The sequence below is a fragment of the Lampris incognitus genome, chromosome 3 (genome assembly GCF_029633865.1).
Source record: "Lampris incognitus isolate fLamInc1 chromosome 3, fLamInc1.hap2, whole genome shotgun sequence".
Lineage (NCBI taxonomy): Eukaryota > Metazoa > Chordata > Actinopteri > Lampriformes > Lampridae > Lampris > Lampris incognitus.
Window position 1 is genome coordinate 61,388,601 of NC_079213.1, and position 23,003 is coordinate 61,411,603.

Below are 23,003 nucleotides of genomic sequence, written 5' to 3' on the forward strand. Positions count from 1 at the left end.
AGAGGGCATGAAGATGGGACAGGTGTTCTTCCTCGGAGGCGCTGGCGATGAGTATGTCGTCCAAATAGACGAAGATGAAAGGAAGGCCACGGAGCACTGAATCCATCAGCCGCTGAAAGGACTGGGCCGCGTTTTTGAGTCCAAATGGCATTCGTAGGAATTCAAATAGGCCGAATGGGGTTGTCACCGCTGTCTTGGGGATGTCTGAGGGGTGCACGGGAACTTGATGATAACCACGGACCAGGTCGACTTTTGAGAAGACGCATTTGCCAGACAGGTTTGCAGAAAAGTCCTGGATATGCGGGACAGGATAGCGGTCAGGCGTGGTGGCGTCATTTAGTCGGCGGTAGTCCCCGCATGGGCGCCAACCTCCATCAGGCTTAGCGACGATGTGGAGTGGGGACGCCCACGGGCTGTCAGAGCGGCGGATGATCCCCATGCGTTCCAGGTGCTCGAACTCAGATTTGGCAATGGCGAGTTTGGCGGGGTCGAGACGCCTGGCTCTGGCGTAGACCGGGGGCCCCTTCGTAGCAATGTGATGCTCCACCCCATGCTTAGCGGTGGGTGCAGAGAAGGTAGGCTGGGTGAGGTCAGGGAACTCAGCGAGGAGGCGGGTGAACTTGTCTGCCTCTGAGAGAGAGTTGGCTAGACCTGCATAGGCCGCTTCCCTCCGCGTACATGCGAAGGAGGAGAAGGTTAAGGCATCGACCAGACGGCTGTTCTGAATGTCCACTAGCAAACCGTAAGCGCACAAAAAATCAGCTCCGAGGAGGGGAAGCGTTACATTGGCCATGACGAACTCCCACGTGAAACGTTGTCCACCAAAACACAGTTCTACAGACCGCACGCCGTAGGTGTGGATAGGGCTGCCGTCAGCCGTCGCCAACTGGGGACCCCGCTCCCCGCCCATGATGTCGACGTCAGTAGCAGGGAGCACGCTTCTCTGTGCGCCCGTGTCACAAAGAAATCGCCGACCGGAGATGGTGTCGAGGATGAAGAGTAGCCTGCTCGTATCGCCAACACTCATGGCCACTACTGAGTGTTGGCCCTCTCGTTTCCCGTCGGCCTGTAGTTGCAGGGGGAACGGCACCGTTTAGCTTTCGCACCAAATCGAGCGTGGTACATACAGAGTCCAGAGGGTTTGTAGCGGTCTGATGCTGTGGCGCCACCGTCGGGCCACGCCCGCGATGTCGGCGGGGGGCCAGTGAAGGTAGGAGCCAGCACCCCGGCATGGGAGGAACGTTGTGTAGCGACGAAGAATCGGTCAGCCTCCTTTGCCAGCTCACGGGGATCAGTGATGGTGGAGTTAGCGAGCGCAGTCTGGACGTGGGGCGGCATGTTGCGCAGAAACAGCTCCATAAACAGGAAACATGGCTTTTCTTGACCCAGTAGGTTTAACATCCTGCTCATTAGCTCCGATGGTTTGCCATCTCCCAAGCCCTGAATTGCGAAGAGGCGACGTGCTCTCTCCGTTGCTGACAGTTCAAAAGTGTCAAGGAGGAGATGTTTAAGTGCGGCGTATTTACCATCGGCCGGTGGGTTGGTTATGAAACCGCTTATCCTGGAAGCCGTAGCGCACCCCAGCGCTGCCACTACGTGGTAGTACCTGGTCTCGTCTGCTGTTATGTCTCTGAGCGCGAACTGTGCCTCAGCCTGCGCGAACCATGTAGCCGCGGAAGACTCCCAAAACTCCGGCAGTTTAATTGCAACGGCGTTCGTAGCCATAATGTGTGTGGTTTCAGAAAACTTATCCGAAAACCGACGTCGGGGTCACCAGTGTAGAGCCGAAGTAACGGAGAAGACCGTAGGTTCACACTTTAGCCGTGTAGGCAACTTTCTTTAATCCACGGTAAATCAGCGAGACAAACAAAACCCACAGCTCGACTGAGCGGAGGTGGCAAGAATAACCAGAAAACTGGCTGGACAACCATAACTTAACCCTGCGTTAACCTGCCAGGGCAACCATGACTTAACCCTTAGTTCCTGGGTTGAATTCTGTCCCCAATACGTGTCCACCACATGAATAAGCAAGAAAGATTCCATTTACATTCATATATGTAAGAGTTACCATAAAGAACAAGGTTGAACGTATGTATGAATGTGTGTTCAACATATGTAACATTCTCAGCCAATTTTTTTTGTCAAATTTGAACAAAATGCCTTAATCTTGGGCTTTACTTTTTTTCTACACCCTGGCAGTAGAAATGAAATAGCAATGGGCCATGCGCAGCTCCCCGTCGGACTACAGATTTACGTCATAGGATTTCCGCGAACGTCATATCCGGCTCAAACAACAGCGCGCAATTTAGTTCTAGTCGTCTGCCTATGGACATTTCCCCATTGGTGTCAGCCTGTCTTTCTTTCCGTTATTCCCTTCATAACATTGCCCCCTCAACAACAAAGACAGCCCATGAGCAGAGGGAAACAACAGCAGATGGTCCAACCGAGTGAATAAAGGTTACCAGCGCGTCTCCATGGTAAGTCATATAAATTGCTTTACGTCAACCGCTAACGTAAACACAAGAGTCGGTAGGCTAATGCTAAGCCCACTTCAGACCACATACTCACCGGATCTGTTTCCGTAGTGACTATTCTATCTTCCTGTTGGATCAAAATGTGTATATGGTTGATCACGTAGTGAAACGTGTCCTCTGTCTCTCTCTGGTTTACACAGACTGCACCTGAGACGACCATGTCGCAGACCCTTCTCCTAGAGGAGGTACGGCACTGGAGTCACGACACCTGTCGCGATGAGCTCAAATCCGTCCTGCCCAAACTCACCATATCTTTTGAAATGTCACCTTTTTCACAAGTCTTTAGATGGTGTGTCACACAAGTCTGCAAAATGCCACTTCCTGTTCTTGAAATATTCAACACAAAGTTTGGGGAAAATGTTTTGGCTTTGTCTCAGCTCACTTTTAAACACGTTTGCTGGAGTTTTTGTCTCTCTTTCACCTCAAATAACTTGATTCCAACTCCCTGAAACGCCGGGGGAAAGCCCTTACATCCAGCTAAGAAGACAAGGTGTTTAAGAGGGATGGCATTTTGAGCATAACACTCTTAATTCATGTAATGCTAACTTTCATTGATCTGTCCAGTCAAATGTACTTTTGCAGTCAACATATCTGGTAAGATATCTCTCTAACATCATTACTGAATATTATTACATCTTACCTTAGTCTAAAGAAGGTAAACTGTTATAATGTTTGTCCTTGACCAGTTTGCACTCTCTATATCATGAGTCTGGGAGCTGGGATGATCATATACGTAAGTATCTACATTGCATACGTCATGTCTTATTTTGTGGGGATGTTCACATGAAATGAGTGGCTAGCCAATCTACTTTCAACTCATTATACTCTGACTTGTTCTTTAGGTGTGTGGAAGATAATCGCGGACATGTTCCTCCCCCATATTGGATTGTCAGAGTTGGAGGAGGAGTGCTTCTCTAAGATCCTGCCTGAGGTGAAAAAGCTCACACTTAACTCAAATTCCTCTAATCAGACTAAATGTGGATGTAATCTCTAGACTTAATTTAATAGTAAATATCAGGGGTTGGGCAAGTTTGATCAAATACAGGGAATTAGAAACATAAGTTTTACCTCAAAAAAAAACCGATATCCTGTTTCATGACCTCATATTGTGGGAATAATGACATCCTTAGATTAAAGTCACAGCTTTTGGTTACATTGGATTTGAAAATGATTTTGACTCAACCCTGGAATATATTCTGTTATGTCCTCAGGCAGTCAGTATGTTTAACAGTCTGACCAAAGAGATCTTGAACCAAGTTGGAGGCTTATCCAGTCAAAACACAGAACTGCGCACATTATTGAGGAACATTTTGCAGGTGCTTTCCCCAACCTGACTCATTCTATGTATTTATATTTACCACTGGAGACTAGGCCTTGATGTTTAAATGTAATAACCCATAGGTGCCATACACAATGCATCTGTCAGGGACATTATTCTATTCTTCAGATAGTTTTTTTTATTCTCTTTTTGTTTCGGCAGATATTCATTTAGTTATTGTTCTTTCATTTTCTATTTCTATTCTTTGTGTTTGTTGATAATGGCATTCAGAGTGGAAGGAAAAGGAAGAATTTCATTGTACAGGGGAACTTGTTTTTAACTGCATAAATAAACACTTTGACTTTGTTAAATGATGAAAAGATATTGAGATGCCTCTTTTTTCTATTGTAATGTTTTACATTTTATTATTTTCAATTTCACGATGTCGCTAAGTAAGTTATCCAAGTATACAGCTGCTTGTGTTGAAGAAGTTTGTTGAGTGTCATCTGAGTCTTTGGAGATTAGCTAAAATCAGTAAATATTACTTTGCAATTTATTTGCCTTGCTGCATAATGTCTTTTCATCATTGAAGCCAAAGAAAGGTATCACAGAAGTATACGAACCAGCAGCAGATTTCAAATTTGGAACCAATGAAACATTTCCAATGACCCTTACACTGACTTGAGAGGGCTTAAACATGTATATCTTTTTCTTCAGTGTTCATTGCTTGAAAGTATTTTTTCCCGTCAGACATCCTGTTTTAACAAGAGCTTGCTGTGTTGCTTATATTCAGGCAATGGTGCAGATAATAGAGGTGATGTCTGCTTGTGTACGCCATGTCTCCTCGTTCGAGAAAGCCCCAGAATTTAGAGCCATTCGGTCTTTACCCTCCTGCATCATCAAAATCCTTAAGGACACTTTCCAGCACTGCAAGGTACGTCATTTACTTCACTAATGGCATTTGTTTAAGCATTTACTTGCATGCAAAATCAGCTGTATCAAAGCTTTCGCTTATTTCCTGCAGTGCATAATCCTTAATGTTTTGCTGAGCTTGGCCATACCAATTCTTTGATTTGGTAACGAGGAGAAAAAGCAATGATTTCACATGTAAAACTTGAAATTTAATTTATACACCCAGCATATTTATTTTTTTGATGTTTCTCACAGGGTCAAATTGCTTATTTCCTTATTAAAGTTGTACCACACCGTCAATACTCTCCATGTGTCAACTATGGCTTCCTGCTTTCAGGAGAGTCAGGAAATCTACTGTGGCTGCCTGTCCCTGTTAGCTGACCTACTTCAGGACCTCTTCAAGGAGGCCTGTTCCCTACAGAAAGGCGTTATGGAGCTGTTGGACAGGATCTCCCTTGATACCAGCACCTCTGAAGAGGAGGTTTCTGACATTGTCATGGGTGTGTGTGTGTGTGTGTGTGTGTGTGTGTGTGTGTGTGTGCGTGCGTGCGTGCGCGCACGCCTGCACATTTACATACATGTGCATGGCCCTGTTATGTACTGCACATTTGGTTCTCAACCTGTCGATGCACAGTTCCTGGCTGCTGCCTACATAAAATCCTCATTCTCGCTGCTGTCTTTTCTGACAGCTCAAGGAACTGCACCAACTTACCTGCAAACCTATATTAACAAGTAAACCGCTCTCGCTGTCGTTCAATTCTGTAAGGCTACTGTCTATGTCCATTTCAGTCGGGTTTCGATTTAGTTCCAGTCTTTTCTGCCCCCTAGCCCCAAAAGTGCATTCTGTGGTGCACCACGTCTTTTGTCAGGACAACAGACTCGTTTACTTCCTTTAACAAAAGTGAAAATCTGTCCATTCCCATGCCTACTTTAAGTCATAGAATGCCCTAACTATGACTTAAATGATGATTTGAGGCATTGCTCAGCTAATTTGTGTTATGAATCTGTTATTTCCGTTGCTGTTGGTAATTATCCATTGTTTAATTGATTAAACATTAACTGTACTTGACGTCATGCAATCTTGGCTCTGATGTGATACGATATGAAGCTATACATCATCAATCAGTCTTTGTTTCATCGAGTGTTTTTGTTGTGTTCTTTCAGTGATTCACAGCCTTCTGGATGTCTGTGTTGTGATCGCCAGCCTCGACATGGCCATGCACGCCAACACCTGGAAATTTATAATTAAGTCAGTACCAAGCATGCTAAGTCTTGGTTCACTGTGTAGTGTAGTTTAGTAACACTTACAGCTTTTAATAAGTGACACAGATTGATCAATAATGTGATTATGATGCTCAGCTGCTGTGTTCAGACAGAGTGTGAGGTACCAGTCATTGGTGGAGGAACATCTCCGTCACGGGGACATCACTAACAGTCTGGCTGACAATCTGTTGGCCTACTTCAGCAGGTGTTTGGAGCTGGGTGAACAGATAACACAAGCCGGCCAGCAGGTAGGAAAGATCTACGAGTCAGTGCTGCACAATCCCCCAAGTGCCCACATAATGTTGAATTTGCTCTGTATAGATATTTGGACATTCTTAGGTACACTGATGATTCTTCATGGATATGAGATATGCTTAGTTCCTCTTTTTGAAACATTGCGTCCCTGTCTTATCTTGAGCATCCAACCAAGACAAATCCCTAAAGCACAAACTTACCTGGCTGCCTGCCGGTAACCTTGACCTCGGATAAAATGCTGATCCGGTGTGTTCATATTAGTTCATAAGATGCCTGCTACAGGGGCGCCCGTTGTTGGAGAATTAATTTGTTGCTTTTCTTGTGTGTGTGTGTGTGTGTGTGTGGGGGGGGGGGTGGTTGTTGTTTTGTCTCTTGCACTTCCTGCCATTACATAGCAGAAAAAGCTTAAATCCTTATATGTCACTCTAGAGACAATGGCAAGATGATTGACATGTAAATGTAAACACTGCATGGTAGTGACTTGCTTGATGACGAGCAGAGACGTTACAGTAGTGAATATTTTTGTGTCCTTGAGTGTTAATTTTTAATATTTTTTTGGCCAAATTTAGACGTTTTCCTGTTTTGCTCCCTTTTGTTCTTGGCATGAGGTGAGATGAGCCTCGGGGTTTTCAACATAATGTGAAGGGTAGAGGTGAAGTGAACACATCCCTGGCAGGGATGTGCTTTATCACCCCATTTTCCTGCTTTTTGTGTCTGTTTTTTTTTTTTAAGGAGAATGCTCAAAGCCCAGATTACAAACTGTTACAGAAAACCATGAAGATGTGCAGGTTCTTTGCCAACACTTTAGTTCATTACATAAAGGTAAGAAAAACCGGAGTCCTTCCGCAGCCATGGTTTTTTTTTCCTGAATATTCAGCATCAGCAAAAACCTGATCTTGCTTTTCATTTCATAACATCGCCGATTCTCCTCTTCACCCCCTGGAACAGGAATTCAAATCTTTTCTGGCAAAGTACTGCAGCCGCTTTCATCAACTTTACCTCCAGATCGTAAGGTAGATGAAACTCTGTTTTCTGTTTGTGTTGGTTGTGTGTGTCTGATGTAGGCTCCGGTTCAGCATTCTGGATTTCATACATTGGCCAGATGTGTATTATGAGATGCATGACATCTACTCCTGTTTCAGTATGTTTGGTCCGTGTTTGGGTGCCCCAGCCCTGCCCTCCCCTCTGTCTGAGGAGCTGAATGTGGTGGCCCTGGTGCCCATGGAGGCCCTCCTGTCTCAGCTGTTGCCCCTGCGGCCCTTTGCTGAGGTTGTCCTCCGACGGGAGCAGCGTGAGTGCCAAATTTTGCCCTCAGTTTGCCCCAGGTGCAGAGAGTATAGAGGGGATGATGGATGGCCAGCCACCTCTCATTGTAGCATTGGAGACCTTGTGACATAATCTCTCTCATGGTGTCCTCTCTGCACCGCCACACATGTCTGGATGGACACAAGTTTGCTGACTCCAGCAGTCCGGAGTCCATTGGAGACATGCAGTCTATCAGCTCAACCTGTTTGGGATTGATTTAGGAAGTGTGCGGCTTGTTTGGAATAAGCAGACAGTCTAGCTGCACACATGGCAACCTTTTGTAGTGACTTGAATGTTCACCGAAACATACTGGCAGCCAAGCCGTTAGATTCTAGTTAACAGATGCACTTCTTACAGGGCTTAGTTTTAGTTGTGTCAACAGTAAAGTCTACGAGATTTTGTGAGACCCTTTTCTTTTTCTGTTTTCAGAGTTGAGTCCCAAGTATGAGCTTCCTCAGTGCCTTCTGCTGGTGAACGTCTTGGGTCAGTTGGCCACCCAGCCAGAAGAGGTGCTGCAGCTTTGGTACGCTGGCAGTCAGTTCTCTGAAGAGATACCCAGGTAATGAACCGTCATCACCTGCCTTACCTCAGACTCATATGTTATTGTCTTAATCACCTGAGGAATAAGCCTACTTCCACATTTCTGTCTAGAATTCTAAAGAACGGAAACAATAAAGTAGTAAAACTGTTATAAAAGGCCAACTTTCCTCGTTCTGTCTATCATTTACGTTAATCGGTTTCCTATTAGTTATCACAGCTGTCAGTTAACTACCATGGTTACCCACTCACATTACTGTACATTTAGTAGTTGGTACACGCCTACTTCTGTAGCTTTTTATCCTGTCCATAGGAAAACAGGAGGGTGCTGGAAATATCCCAAAGTGTTGTGCATGCAAAAAACTTATCAAACAATCAAATAGACATGCATGTTAGGGTTAATACTGCTGTCTGTGCCCCTGAGCAAGGCATGGCAAGACAAACTGCAGTTGGTCCCTGGGTGCTGCACAGCGACTGACCACTTCGCCTGGCTACACAGCAAGGATGGGTTAAATGCAGAGAAAGAATTTCCCCACAGGGATCAGTAAAGTATCTGAAAAAAAAAAAAAAAAAAAACGCTTCCCACCCGCAGACACGGCCAGTTGTGTCTGTTGGGACGCCCGACCGAGCTGGAGGTAACACGGGGATTCGAACCAGCAATCCCTATGTTGGTAGGCGACGGAATAGATGCCCTGACCCTAGTTTTTTGATGCGTATTATTATTATTATCTCCTGCCTAGAGCCTTGCTTGTGTTGTATTACCTCTCAGGTGTTCATCGCTTGGATAAAAACGTCTGCTATGTGAAGTTGGACAAAGTGCAGAACTTTACATTCCTGTCCCACATGTCCCTAGGCTTCCTCTCTACCAGGCTGTGTTGGATAGTTTCCGGCGTTGCTATACGGAGCGTAAGGTGCCCGTGCTTTTGCCAGGAGTGATGATGAACGGCCACGCCCAAGTCAGGGTCACTCTACACCACCATGTATGCGTGCAGCTCTGCGCCGGTGTGGCCATGCTTCCCCCACTGTACTTCCCCGTTCTGGTGAGCTTTTCTGTGTATGTAGACGGCAAGCCAAGATGCGATGCGTTTGTTTAAAAAGATCTTATCAAAGGACTTTCCACTTCGGTTAGTTGCCTGATGGTGCTGTGCTTTTCTGGTCTAAGGTGTCGAATTGGTATTCATTACAGAGTCTAATCAGACGCCACCAAACTGTTGTGTTTTTGTGCAGGATTTCCTGGCGCTGATTTTCCTGTGCCTTTCACTTTCAATTTCTTCACTTCTCTTTGATTTCTTGGTATCACTTTTCCTCTTACTCCCATTTCCCTCACCTCCTTTCTCTGTTCCAGGAGTGTTGTTTGTTGGAGGCTGTCCTGCAGCCAGATACGCAAACGGCCCTGCTGGCTACAGACGTATGGTGCTTCACAGCACGGTGAGAACGAGGACACAAGGACTGAGCTTACTAACTGTCATCACCTGGAGTACATTTTCTGATGCTGTGCACCTGTCTGTGTGAAACATTATTGTTGAGTAATTCTAAACATTTGTTTTATCCAGATTAATGTTCTGGGTAGTTGAGCGTATACTGCATTAGGACATTTAGATAAGGTCAGAACATTTGACCAGGGACCGAGAGTTTAGTATTGAAAATTCAAGCCAGTTTCCTGTGATTGTCTGGAATTTATGAGACTCATGTTGACCCATATCAGTAAAAATCAGATACTGAGAGGTAGTGAGAGCCAGCTAATTGTAACTTCTCTATCCTTAGGTATGGGACAGCAGAACTTTGTCTACATAACGTCCTCGTCATAGCACACCTGGTAGGTTAAGACCAAGTCAGCAGACTAAAGTTGATGATCAACAGGGGTTAATGGATTTGAGACTTTTTGTAATTCTCTACCTGATTCAGAAATGTATACAGCACCACAGAGACAAATGAGAATATTCCCATGAACATGGTAATCGTGTAGACTCGAGCGGATTTGGCTTACATCCTTGCCTAGAGCATTGCTGCTGGCCAACTTGGGTAGAGACCACAGGGGTCATGAGTCATGTGTATCTTTATGACCTCTGTGCACCCCTTTGAAGAGCTATAAATTCCCTATAAACTAGGAATTGGTAGTGCTCACCCTGCCAATTGCAGCCCCCCAATAGTGGGTGATGATTGGTATTGTTGGATCTGGGGTGGCTGGAACATCTGACCACAAACAGTCCCATCACAGTGTGGCGTATAAATAAGCCAAAAATTGCACAAAAATAACCTCTTTTATCTTTTTCCTTCTCTCCATGAAAGCATCCACTCCACCTGAGCCTTCACACTTTCTGTAGTCCATCTTATTGGCGGCACGGTGGCCCAGTGGTTAGCAAATGTTGCCTCATAGCAAGAAGGTCCTGGGTTCGAACCCCAGGGCGTCCCAGGTCCTTTCTGTGTGGAGTTTGCATGTTCTCCCTGTGTCTGCGTGGGTTTCCTCCGGGTGCTTCGGTTTCCTCCCACCATCAAAAGGACATGCATGTTAGGGTTAATACTCCTGACTGTGCTCCTGAGCAAGGCGATAGGAAAAAGACCTGGAGTTGGTCCCCGGGCGCTGCAGCTGCCCACTGCTCCTATACTATGGGATGGATTAAATGCAGAAAACAAATTTCATTATAACCTATAATGACAAAATAAATTGATTTTCTTTCTTCTCTCTTTCTCTTGACCCTCTCCTGCCTCTCCTCCCTCAGGTGAAAAAGTGCAGGCGGGACTGTTACCAGTTGTCCAACCTGGGCCTGCTGCTTAAGCGCATGTTGTTCCTCATGATGCCCAACCATCAGGTCAGAAAGCCCTGCGAGCTGAAACGGGAATGTTTCATCCAGAAAGCACCACCTAGAGCAACCTCAAAAACACAATTTTGTACTCTGTTCCCTGAATCCATGCTAAAGCCAAACTGGCATACACTTGTCCTTTAACAGCAATACATCAAATCCTATTCCAGCGGCTGAAACCAGAATTGCGAAAGGGAAAAATCTTGGCAGTGTGGCAGGAAAGTGATTCACGGTCACAGATGGATGAGTGGTTATTTCTTGTCTCACACTGCTTGCCAAAGAGCATGCCCTGCTACCTTTTTTCTTGTTCCTCCCCTTCTCTGTCTCTCTCTACTTTGCAAATGGCTAAATTAATTTAAGTGTTAAAGATGAGTGGACTGCACACTCTTATTTTGAATTATGTTTAATCTTACTAATACATACAAATGAGAAAACGTGCCCATAACCCTGAAAACTCCGCTTTGTATACAAGCAATTTCAGAGTGACTCGAGGCAGCGTCTCAAACATTTTTCAGCTGCATTTCAGTTGATACATGCATGTATGCTGTGTCCTGACTCCTTCATCAAAGAAGGTACACCCTAATGAAAGCCTGCAGTGACCACTGTATCGTCTGTCTACAAGGGCTGCGCAAAAAAATCGATACAGTTCATTCATTCATTCATTCATTCATTCATTCATTCATTCATTCATTCATTCATTCATTCATCTTCAGCTGCTTCTCCGGGGTCGGGTCACGGTGGCAGCCAGGTAAGTAGGGCACTCCAGACGTCCCTCTCCTCAGCGATGCCCTCCAGCTCCTCTTGGGGGATCCCAAGGTGTTCCCAGGCCAGATTAGACATGTAGTCCCTCCAGCGAGTTCTGGGTCTACCCTGGGGTCTCCTCCCAGTTGGACGTGCCCAGAAAACCTCCAAAGGAAGGTGCCCAGGAGGCATCCTGATCAGATGCCCGAACCACCTCAACTGGCTCCTTTCAACATGACGGCTCTACTCCGAGTGGCTCTACTCTGAGCTCCCTCCGGATGTCTGAGCTCCTCACCTTATCTCTAAGGCTGAGCCCAGACACCCTACAGAGGAAACTCATTTCAGCCGCTTGTATCCGCGATCTCGCCCTTTCGGTCACTACCCAAAGCTCATGACCATAGGTGAGGGTTGGAACGAAGATTGACTGGTAAATTGAGAACTTTGCCTCCCGGCTCAGCTCCCTCTTCACCACAACAGTCCGGTACAACGTCCGCATGACTGCTGATGCTGCACCAATCCACCTGTCAATCTCCCGCTCCATCCTACCTTCACTCATGAACAAGACCCCGAGATACTTAAACTGCTTCACTTGAGGCAACAACTCATCCCCAACCCGGAGGGAGCAATCCACCATTTTCCGATACAGCTCAATATTGCAATATTTTTTTCACACGATACTTTGATTTTCCAGCCCCTTGTATTGATATGTAAAAAAAAATAAATTATGCATGTTTTAAACAGAGTCAGTTCACTGACACAATAAGAAGACTTAATATATCTTGATGCATGCTTAGTAATCCAGGTAAGAAAATCAAAGAAAGGTAAATCAGTTCATCTGGATACAATGTTTATTGACAGATACATTTCATCATCATCTGAGTGACATCTTCAGTCTCAACTGACTGCAGGTATCCCACCCTTATAAACAATACAGTTACATAATGACCGGTTTCAGTCATATCTGTCAATATATGTATCCAGATGAGCTGATTGAAACTTCTTTGAAGACTTAATGTGTGCTTTATTTTATAATGTTATGGTATCTACATTGCAGTTGGGTTCAGTGTGTTATGTGACACAAGAATACTTAATATGCACTTTATTTTCACATGATATGGCATCTATATTTCAGTTCAAAATATAATGTGATGTAAATATGAAACTGCCCAGGTGGAACACAGCAATTAGTATTTTCAGCTATATTTTAAAATGTTCAGTAAATTATGTAGAGTATTGCAATGTATTGTGATACAGTTGTATCATGAGCCGTGTGTCATGATACGTATGGTATCGTGGGGTCCTTACAAATACCCAGCCCTGCTGTCCACAAAGTTAGTCTCCACTCAGATGTTTGAATAACTGTTGAAAACAGTGTTTCTCAGCATTTCACCTTTGCAAACTCAAAAGAAAAAAGAAAAGAATACATCCCTCATGACTTACGGCGTAAATATGTCGGACTTTAACGCTGAGAGTTCATTTTTAATTTCCCCTTTTTGGGTTGTTATACTCTGGGAAGATGCCAACAGGCTACAAAGAAGTATTTCTTATGAAAGTACACATATATTTCATATGAGTGTTTAAATCTCCATAAATTACTTTTTCTTATGTGTTGAAGTCATCTCATTTGTCCCATGATGCAGTCCTTTTTTTTGTGTTCCTTAGGTGGAGCTGGTTGAGCGTTTCCCCCCTTCTGAGATGGAGAACATGCCGGTTTGGCATCACGTCCTCCTCAGAGCCCTCTCACCAGATGCTTGCGCCCGAGTAGCGACAGACGTCATCTCGCTGACTCAGAAAGCCCTGGCTGACTGGCAGAGTGGGGGTTACAAACTTGGGCACGTGGACAAAGTGGTGAGGATGACCTCTGATGTGGGACAGTTGGCCTCCTGGATAGGAAACTCTTCATTCAGTGTGACATGCAATAGAGAGGGGAGACAAAAGGGGCACTTCATGTACATCAAGGACAAGGTTACCTTATTGTGTATGCAACAGCTTGGGTCGGCTGACCTGCCATTGTGCATTGAAAGAAAAATGGGCCGCGGGCTCGTGACCTCTTATCTGTGATGTTAAGATGACGTTAGGTTAAGATGAGCTTGTTTTCAAGGGTGAGAACAAACCAGATGAATAAGGTTGTTGTAAATGAAGCCACTCCGTTGTATGGAAGAAGTTCAGGTGGGAGGCAAACTGGATCAAATAATGTTTACAAAAAAAATCCTGTATTTTGTTGAAAGTACCGTGCAGCTGGTAGATGTAGGCCACATAGGCCTACATTGGGTGGCAGAACATTTTGGACAGATTTTGGAAAGTTGTTGAAATCAGTTTCTCATAGTCCTCCCTGACCTGCAGCTTCTCTGCCATAGTCTGGATTGTTCTTGACTGGTCCTCTGTGCATGTGGAAACAAGATGACAGGTCTGGTTAGAGTTTTTCCCTCAGGCCTCCTACAGACGGTATGATGTGGGCTGTCTCAGATGACAGACGACTAAACGTGGTGATATCTTTGGTCGTGGCTCCAGAACGGTGGTCCTACGTCGCACTGTGAGACAGGTTCAAAGACGGCCATTATTACAGTCTTGTGACCGAAGATAACCTGGGACAAAAGTCTGACAGAGTCAGAAATGTAGGACGACCATCTCACAATGTGACTGCTGCTACGACCTACGCCTACTGACCAACCAATAGAAATACAGCACGAAATTACGCACTGATCAACGCCACGCACAATCTTTGCTGGCGCTACACACAAACAAACACGCTGTTAGCATCTGTGACCCAAATGCCATGGAGTCAACACAACACAACGAGCAACACAACGAGCAACACAACGAGCTGCGGTGACTACTGAAAGGACTCGAGTCCTGCTTGGCATCATGTTGCTTTACTGGCGGCGTAGATCGATGACGTGCGCTGGTGCGGCACGCACGCTGATGGCGTTTTTGTGGCGTTGCGTCGTAGCCTGCGATTCAGTAGTGTTATCATTGTACAGTCTACACACATCACACTTGATGTCGTACCCTGGTTCATTAGATCCATATCGCACCGTGTGGCTTCCAGTGAACTTACAGGACTGCTAAAATCTCAGTCTGTAGGAGGCTGCAGAGAAGCCAAAAATGGGTGTCTTCACAAGATTTGTAAGCAGCTCTGAAGAGTCTTGAAATTCTAATAAAATAGTTTATGATCAAGTTTTACAATTTTACTCATTTCCAGGAAAAATATCAAACATATTTCATATTTATGGCACATGCTATATTCTTTGAAATGCTTTTCAGGGATTGATCAATCTTGTGATTGTTGAGTATCATCCTTCACATGACTTTGGCAGTTGTGTATCTGCGTAAATAAACCAGCCTGGTTACCCGCTACATGTGTGTTGTGAAGGAGCTTGTGCTAGAGAGGCGTCTGGTGTCCTGGCGTGTCAGCATACACGTGACACAGACAATTTCTGGTTAAGGTCTGGAAACGGACATGTCAAATGAAAATGTGTGGGAACAGCAGTGTGATTTCTCTGTTCCTCTTGTCTCCAGAATGAGGTGCTGTTGTGCTTGCTAGCAGTGGTTAAAGAAGACCCCTCCCCTGGAGGGCAGCATACGTTGTCTGCAGTGAGGATACTCACACAAGTCTGGCTACGTATGTGTCCCAGCCAGGTGAGATAGAAGCACGTGCACACACAGACACTACTGTACACAAAACACACGACTACCAACACATGACAGCTGTCCCCTTACCCGAACACACCTCAGGTCCAGACCCAGCCTGTGCTCCAAGCTACTCTGAGGCTCCTTCTGTTGATATCGGCCGCTGTGGTGAGAAACCTTGAGGCTCAGGTCATTTGTCAGGTATCTCTCCATTTTATTCATTGATCGATCAGCTTCTTGAAGGAATATTTTTATGTTTTAATTGCTTTTGGTGTGACCCCCCCCCCCAAAAAAAACAAAAACAAAAAACAAATCCTAAACTTTGTTATTAGGATTTGCCTGTTTGTTGATTGCTGAGTTCATCCTGTGTTTTTCTGCAGAGTCTTAACTGGTTTATGGACATAAATAGAATTTATCTAGTGTGTGTTGTACACCCATCAGCCTAAACATTAAAACCACCAGCCTAATATGGTGTAGGTCCCCCTCGTGCCGCCAAAATAGCTCTGAACCGTCGAGGCATGGCCTCTACAAGACCCCTGAAGGTGTCCTCTGGTATCTGGCACCAAGATGGTAGCAGCAGATTCTTTTAAGTCCTGTAGGTTGTGAGGTGGGGCCTCCATGGATCGGACTTGTTTTTCAGCACATCCCACAAATGCTTGATCGGATTGAGATCTGGGAATTTGGAGGCCAAGACAACACTTTGAACTCATGTTTCTCAAACCATTCCTGAACCATTTTTGCAGTGTGGGAAGGCGCATTCTCCTGGTGGAAGAGGCCACTGCCATCATGGAATACCGTTGCCATGAAGGAGTGTACCTGGTCTGCAGCGTTTAGGTAGGTGGTACGTGTCAAAGTAACATCCAGGACCCAAGGTTTCCCAGCAGAATGTTGCCTTCGTCTCATATAGTGCATCCTGGTGCCATCTCTTTCCCAGGTAAACGATGCACACGCACCCGGCCGTCCACATGATGTAAAAGAAAACGTGATTCATCAGACCAGTCTGCCTTATTCCACTGCTCTATGGTCCAGTTCTGATGCTCACGTCCCCATTGTAGGCGTTTTTGACGGTGGACAGGGGTCAGCATGGGCACTCTGATCGGTCTGCGACTACACAGCCCCATACACAGCAAACTGTGATGCACTGGGCCCTGACACCTGTCTGTCATAGCCAGCATCAAAATGTTCAGCAATGTGAGCTACAGTAGCTCTTCTGTGGGATCGGACCAGACGGGCTAGCCTTCACTCCCCATGCACATCAGTGAGCCTTGGGCACCCGTGACCCTGTCGCTGGTTCACCGGTTGTCCTTCCTTGGACCACTTTTGGTAGGTACTGACCACTGCATACCGGGAACACCCCACAAGTCCTGCTGTTTTGGAAATGCTCTGAGCCAATCCTCTAGCCATCACAATCCGACCCTTGTCAAAGTCACTTGGATCCTTACACTTGACCATTTTTCCTGTGTCCAGCACATCAACTTCAGGAACTGACTGTTCACTTGCTGGCTGCTATAATATATCCCACCCCAGACTGACGCCGTTGCAACGAGATAATCAGTGGTTTTAATGTTTTGGCTGATTGGTGTATTTACACTAATTCAACTGATCAATTACTTGGTGTTCTTACACCAAGATCTCACAATGCTGCCATAATAAAGACCTGTCTTTATGCCGGCTTTGTTTGTTGTTTTTTTTGTTTTTTTTTACACTGAGCCAAACCTAGGCGGCATAACGCCGCCCCGGTGTGTGGTTTTACACAGCATGCCGGCGTTCCGGAAGGAGGGGCGTCACGACGTAACACAACAGCGTCGGCTGTCTCGTCCTGCCGACTGTCCGCTTTACACACACGTCAGTTCGGCTCTGTGACTACCTCCACTGCTGGCTTAACGCTGGAACAAAAACGCCCCCCCCCCCCCCATTCCATGTGTGTACGTTTTCCACAGAACAGCGAGGCAGATTAAAGGCACAGCGTTCCCGAGGCGGTGTAAAAAGCCCTTCAGATTTTGTTGGTTATACAAAAATCACATAAATACGATAAATCACTGCGTTAGGAGCTGTGATCCACAATCATTTTCTTTCTTCATCTGAGCGACAGTGTGCCGCCGCTGGGCGGCAGTTCCCATGAGCCGCTCTAAAGGCTTTCAGAGAAACAGGTATAACAAATGGAGCGCCGTCATCTTAAGAGTTCCCTGAAATGTTATTGTTGTGGTTCAACACTGTTATGCTGTTGAAGACACTTGACATGATTTTTTAGCACGTTGTGCTGCAGACTTTTCTGGAATTTGAGGCCTACAAGTAAAACCTGCGCTGTGGCGAGTAGACCATGTTATTCTTCTTGTCTGTGATTCAGGCGCTGGCGTGTGTGAGCGCTCTGGTTTCCCAGAAGTGTCCTGATGAGGTGGTGCTGGCTGCCCTGGATTTCCTGGCATCCCTGGGGAAGGTCTTTGTCCCTCATGACAGCCAGGTACTGACACCACGACACCATCACCTACAGTAGTTTTGACTCTCACATCCTGGCAATGCACTCTTACTTGTGGCTGATGTAACCAGGTTTTACTGTTGCATTGCTCTTACTGTACACTACCGTTCAAAAGTTTGGGATCACCCAAACAATTTCGTGTTTTCCATGAAAAGTCACACTTATTCACCACCATATGTTGTGAAATGAATAGAAAATAGAGTCAAGACATTGACAAGGTTAGAAATAATGATTTGTATTTGAAATAAGATTTTTTTTACATCAAACTTTGCTTTCGTCAAAGAATCCTCCATTTGCAGCAATTACAGCATTGCAGACCTTTGGCATTCTAGCTGTTAATTTGTTGAGGTAATCTGGAGAAATTGCACCCCACGCTTCCAGAAGCAGCTCCCACAAGTTGGATTGGTTGGATGGGCACTTCTTTGAGCAGATTGAGTTTCTGGAGCATCACATTTGTGGGGTCAATTAAACGCTCAAAATGGCCAGAAAAAGAGAACTTTCATCTGAAACTCGACAGTCTATTCTTGTTCTTAGAAATGAAGGCTATTCCATGCGAGAAATTGCTAAGAAATTGAAGATTTCCTACACCGGTGTGTACTACTCCCTTCAGAGGACAGCACAAACAGGCTCTAACAGGTACTATTTAATGAAGATGCCAGTTGGGGACCTGTGAGGCGTCTGTTTCTCAAACTAGAGACTCTAATGTACTTATCTTCTTGCTCAGTTGTGCAACGCGGCCTCCCACTTCTTTTTCTACTCTGGTTAGAGCCTGTTTGTGCTGTCCTCTGAAGGGAGTAGTACACACCGGTGTAGGAAATCTTCAATTTCTTAGCAATTTCTCGCATGGAATAGCCTTCATTTCTAAGAACAAGAATAGACTGTCGAGTTTCAGATGAAAGTTCTCTTTTTCTGGCCATTTTGAGCGTTTAATTGACCCCACAAATGTGATGCTCCAGAAACTCAATCTGCTCAAAGAAGTGCCCATCCAACCAATCCAACTTGTGGGAGCTGCTTCTGGAAGCGTGGGGTGCAATTTCTCCAGATTACCTCAACAAATTAACAGCTAGAATGCCAAAGGTCTGCAATGCTGTAATTGCTGCAAATGGAGGATTCTTTGACGAAAGCAAAGTTTGATGTAAAAAAAATCTTATTTCAAATACAAATCATTATTTCTAACCTTGTCAATGTCTTGACTCTATTTTCTATTCATTTCACAACATATGGTGGTGAATAAGTGTGACTTTTCATGGAAAACACAAAATTGTTTGGGTGATCCCAAACTTTTGAACGGTAGTGTAAGTCACTCTGCAGGACCGCCTTACTGAAAGTCTGTCCGCAGGACCGCCTTACTGTAAGTCTCTCCACAGGAACGCCTTCCTGTAAGACGCTCTGGAGGACCGCCTTACTGTAAGTCGCTCTGCAGGACCGCCTTACTGTAAGTCGCTCCTCAGGACCGCCTTCCTGTAAGTCGCTCCTCAGGACCGCCTTCCTGTAAGTCACTCTGGAGGACCGCCTTACTGTAAGTCGTTCTGCAGGACCGCCTTCCTGTAAGTCGCTCTGGAGGACCGCCTTATTGTAAGTCTGTCCGCAGGACCGCCTTACTGTAAGTCGCTCTGCAGGACCGCCTTACTTCAAGTCTGTCCGCAGGACCGCCTTACTGTAAGTCACTCCTCAGGACCGCCTTCCTGTAAGTCACTCTGGAGGACCGCCTTACTGTAAGTCTGTCCGCAGAACCGCCTTATTGTAAGTCGCTCCTCAGGACCGCCTTCCTGTAAGTCACTCTGGAGGACCGCCTTACTGTAAGTCGCTCTGCAGGACCGCCTTACTGTAAGTCTGTCTGCAGGACCACCTTACTGTAAGTAACTCCTCAGGACCGCCTTCCTGTAAGTCACTCTGGAGGACCGCCTTACTGTAAGTCTGTTCGCAGGACTGCCTTCCTGTAAGTCGCTCCTCAGGACCGCCTTCCTGTAAGTCACTCTGGAGGACCGCCTTACTGTAAGTCGCTCCAGAGGACCGCCTTACTGTAAGTCGCTCTGCAGGACTGCCTTCCTGTAAGTCGCTCTGGAGGACCGCCTTACTGTAAGTCTGTCCGCAGGACCGCCTTACTATAAGTCGCTCTGCAGGACGGCCTTACTGTAAGTCTGTCCGCAGGACCGCCTCACTGTAAGTCGCTCTACAGGACCGCCTCACTGTAAGTCGCTCCGGAGGACCGCCTGACGTTCTGCAGGACCGCCTTCCTGTAAGCCGCTCAGGAAGACCGCCTTCCTGTAAGCCGCTCCGGAGGACCGCCTTACTGTAAGTCGCTCTGGAGGACCGCCTGTAAATATGCAAGTCAGCAGAAATGTACAAGTATGACTTTATTTGGAGACTAAGAAATGGACATTCCACCAGGGTGGAACAAAATCACTTCCAACACCCTTTCGCACATCTCCAGTGAGGTTTTTTTTATTTTTGTGGCTTTTTTGCCCCCCGTTTTCTCCCCAATTGTACTTGGCCAACTACCACACTCCGCCAAGCCATCCAGGTCTCTGCTGCACCCCCTCTGCTGATCCGGGGAGGGCTCCAGACTACCACATGCCTCTTCCCATACATGTGGAGTCGCCAGCCGCTTCTTTTCACCTGGCAGTGAGGAGTTTCACCAGGGGGACGTAGCATGTGGGAGGATCACGCTAGTCCCCCCAGTCCACCCCTCCCCCCCCGAACAGGCGCCCCGACCGACCAGAGGAGGCGCTAATGCAGCGACCAGGGACACATACCCACATCCGGCTTCCCACTCACAGACACGGCCAATTGTGTCTGTAGGGACACCCGACCAAGCCCGGAGGTAACACAGGGATTTGAACTGGTGATCACCGTGTTGGTACACAACGGAATAGACCGCCACGCTACCCAGACCCCCCGCATCTCCAGTGACAGTTAATAACAGCTGTCATCCTTTTTAAGATGCCCTGATTCTCTTTTTTTTTGTCCCACAGAACCAAGTCCTGCCCAGGCTGAGTAGTCTGTTCGGAGCCCTGCTCGCCGAGAGATCCTGGCTGCTACATCAGCACGCCATGGAGGCCTTTGCCAACTTTGCAGAGGTGGGGCAAGAAGTCACATCTCATGTTATAGTCTAGTGATGTACTAAAGGTACAGGCCTAGACCTCTGCACTGGTGGAGCCTTGATACAACCTTAATGAACGGGTCTGTTGTTTTTAGATCACAAATCATGAGGAGGTGATCTCCCAGAGTTTGTCTGTGGAAGAGACCAAAACCAAATTGGTGAATTACCTCAGCAAGGTAAGCAAAGCCAGCGTGTACTATGAGGATCCTGCTGAAACCCGAGCTAGACATAAATGGGACTTATGGCTGTCTGTCGTCTGTAGACTGTCTGTGCACGGGAAGCGGCGGAGACGCGGCTGGAGAGGCTCAGATGTGAGACTTCTGTTATTGAGCAACACAACAAGAGGCTTGAGACCAATAAGGAAAATATCATGAACGAATCTCCTGCCAAAGCCGTCACTGACTCAGAGGTTAGCGGTATCTGTTGTGTCATTTTTTTGGAAAAGTTTTCGTGAAACCCTTTTGAACATCGCGAGTGCACAATACCAGTGACTAAAAGGTACTCCAGGGGCTCTAGCTCAATGGGATATTTTTATGAAAAGAGGGACCTTAGGAAATGAGAAAGCGATCTGAAAAATATTCCACTGCAGCCCACTATCAGAGTTTTATTACCACCTAAAATACAATGTTAACCACGGGCTGTCCTGCGCACCACAGGATATGAAGACATCACATTCCTTGTTTATTGCTGATGACTTTATGGGCGGGCGGCACAGTGGCGCAATGGTTAGCACGGTCGCCTCATAGCAAGAATGTCCGGGGTGCGAACCCCAGGGTTGTCCAACCTTGGGGGTCATCCCGGGTCGTCCTCTGTGTGGAGTTTGCATGTTCTCCCCATGTCTGCGTGGGTTTCCTCCCACAGTCCAAAGACATGTAGGTCAGGTGAATCGGCCGTTCTAAATTGTCCCTAGGTGTGTGTGTGCATGTGTGTGTGTGTGTGTGTGTGTGTGTGTCTGTGGGCCCTGCGATGGACTGGCGGTCTGTCCAGGGTGTCTCCCCGCCTGCCACCCAATGCCTGCTGGGATAGGCTCCAGCATCCCTGACAGCAGGATAAGCTTGGTTTGGATAATGGATGGATGGATGGAGAGACCTTGGGGCGCCTCCGTAGCCGAATGGTTACATGGCCACATGGTTGCAATCATCGCAGGTTCGAATCCAGCTAGCGATGCATGTCTACCCCTCTTTCTCCCTCATTTCCTGTCTGCCTCCACTGTCGCTGTCTGATGGAGAAAAAAAAAAGCCAAAAAAATGTTTGGCTGAAAACAAAAGTGAGCCCTCCCACCTTGCCAGCCATGAAATGTAATGATGATGTGTTTTCTCAGTGAGTGTTTAAACCAACGAACCATAAGATTACTCATATAATGACCCCACCCGTGCCTTTCCTCTCAGCCTTGTCCAAAGACAGCGCCACATGAGACCAGTGAGGTGGAGTACAGTCATCACGTCCAGACGGCCGAGGCGGCTCTGAAAGCTCTGCTGGGTCTTGCTGAGGCGGACTCCGACATGGCAGCTCCACAATGGTTGGAATCCAAGCTGCAGGAGCTGCAGACTTTGATAACACAAATCAGCGCGGCCCAGTGGGCTACCTAACGGCTGCGCTGTTCTTTTCCGCCTGTAAATGTTCTGATTTTAAAGATATGCCTGTGAACAATGTGCAGCCCCCTTTGCTAAGAATATTTGTTTTTTTCCGCTTTCGGGTATTTGTTTCTCTCTCCCTTCTTACGTCACACGTAGGCAAAGGGTCAGTTTATGGTTAGTCTTTAGTCATATCCAATTGTTTATTAAACTTTTAAGTGTGTGTACCGAACTAAGCTAAAGATGGCTTTTATTTCTGAATTCATGATCCTGGAGTCCAAACCCATTTCTACAAGTCAGGGGGTGGGGAATGCAGTTGCACAAAACGCCAGGGACTGTTTATGTACACACAGGCGCCAGAGACCGTGGTCAACTACTGTCGTGCATGTCCTCATCAAACACACGACGTCAGGGCGTTTTCACACCTGACTGGATTTGACCGTCTCCACGCTGGATTCTGTTCCTGCAGGTGTGCGTGACCACAGTCTGATCGGGGTGCTGACCCAAACAACGAGATGCAGCGCAACAATGTTTGAGGCTGTCCCTTGACTCTGAAACCCTGGTACGCAATACTGGAGACGTGCGGTACGCAGGCCCACCGGTGTGTGGATACT

General features: G+C 46.5%; 1 protein-coding gene across 2 annotated transcripts; it reads left to right on the plus strand.

Annotated features, from left to right (window-relative positions):
• The first annotated feature begins 3,384 nt into the window (after positions 1-3,384).
• On the plus strand, positions 3,385-22,608 carry firrm (fignl1 interacting regulator of recombination and mitosis). Of its 2 annotated transcripts, none has more exons than XM_056277618.1 (22): positions 3,385-3,473; positions 3,754-3,850; positions 4,586-4,726; positions 5,042-5,204; positions 5,869-5,953; positions 6,077-6,215; positions 6,955-7,044; positions 7,171-7,235; positions 7,365-7,513; positions 7,957-8,086; positions 8,918-9,104; positions 9,410-9,492; positions 9,829-9,880; positions 10,785-10,874; positions 13,269-13,454; positions 15,126-15,245; positions 15,342-15,437; positions 17,584-17,697; positions 20,688-20,792; positions 20,911-20,991; positions 21,078-21,224; positions 22,204-22,608. In XM_056277618.1, the coding sequence occupies exons 1-22, from the start codon at positions 3,400-3,402 to the stop codon at positions 22,402-22,404; spliced, it is 2,595 nt and encodes an 864-aa protein (XP_056133593.1). In that variant the 5' UTR covers positions 3,385-3,399; the 3' UTR covers positions 22,405-22,608. The 2 variants fall into 2 exon arrangements, with proteins under 2 accessions (XP_056133593.1, XP_056133591.1); XM_056277616.1 differs by having other exon boundaries at positions 3,385-3,465; positions 3,746-3,850.
• The last annotated feature ends 395 nt before the right edge of the window (positions 22,609-23,003 follow it).

Bases quoted from the DNA above. Each gene is read 5' to 3' on its own strand.
- firrm (XM_056277618.1), top strand. From the start codon at position 3,400: ATGTTCCTCCCCCATATTGGATTGTCAGAGTTGGAGGAGGAGTGCTTC. The intron at 7,045-7,170 runs GTAAGAAAAACC...CCCCTGGAACAG, and splicing joins CTTTAGTTCATTACATAAAG to GAATTCAAATCTTTTCTGGC. The intron at 10,875-13,268 runs GTCAGAAAGCCC...TGTGTTCCTTAG, and splicing joins TCATGATGCCCAACCATCAG to GTGGAGCTGGTTGAGCGTTT.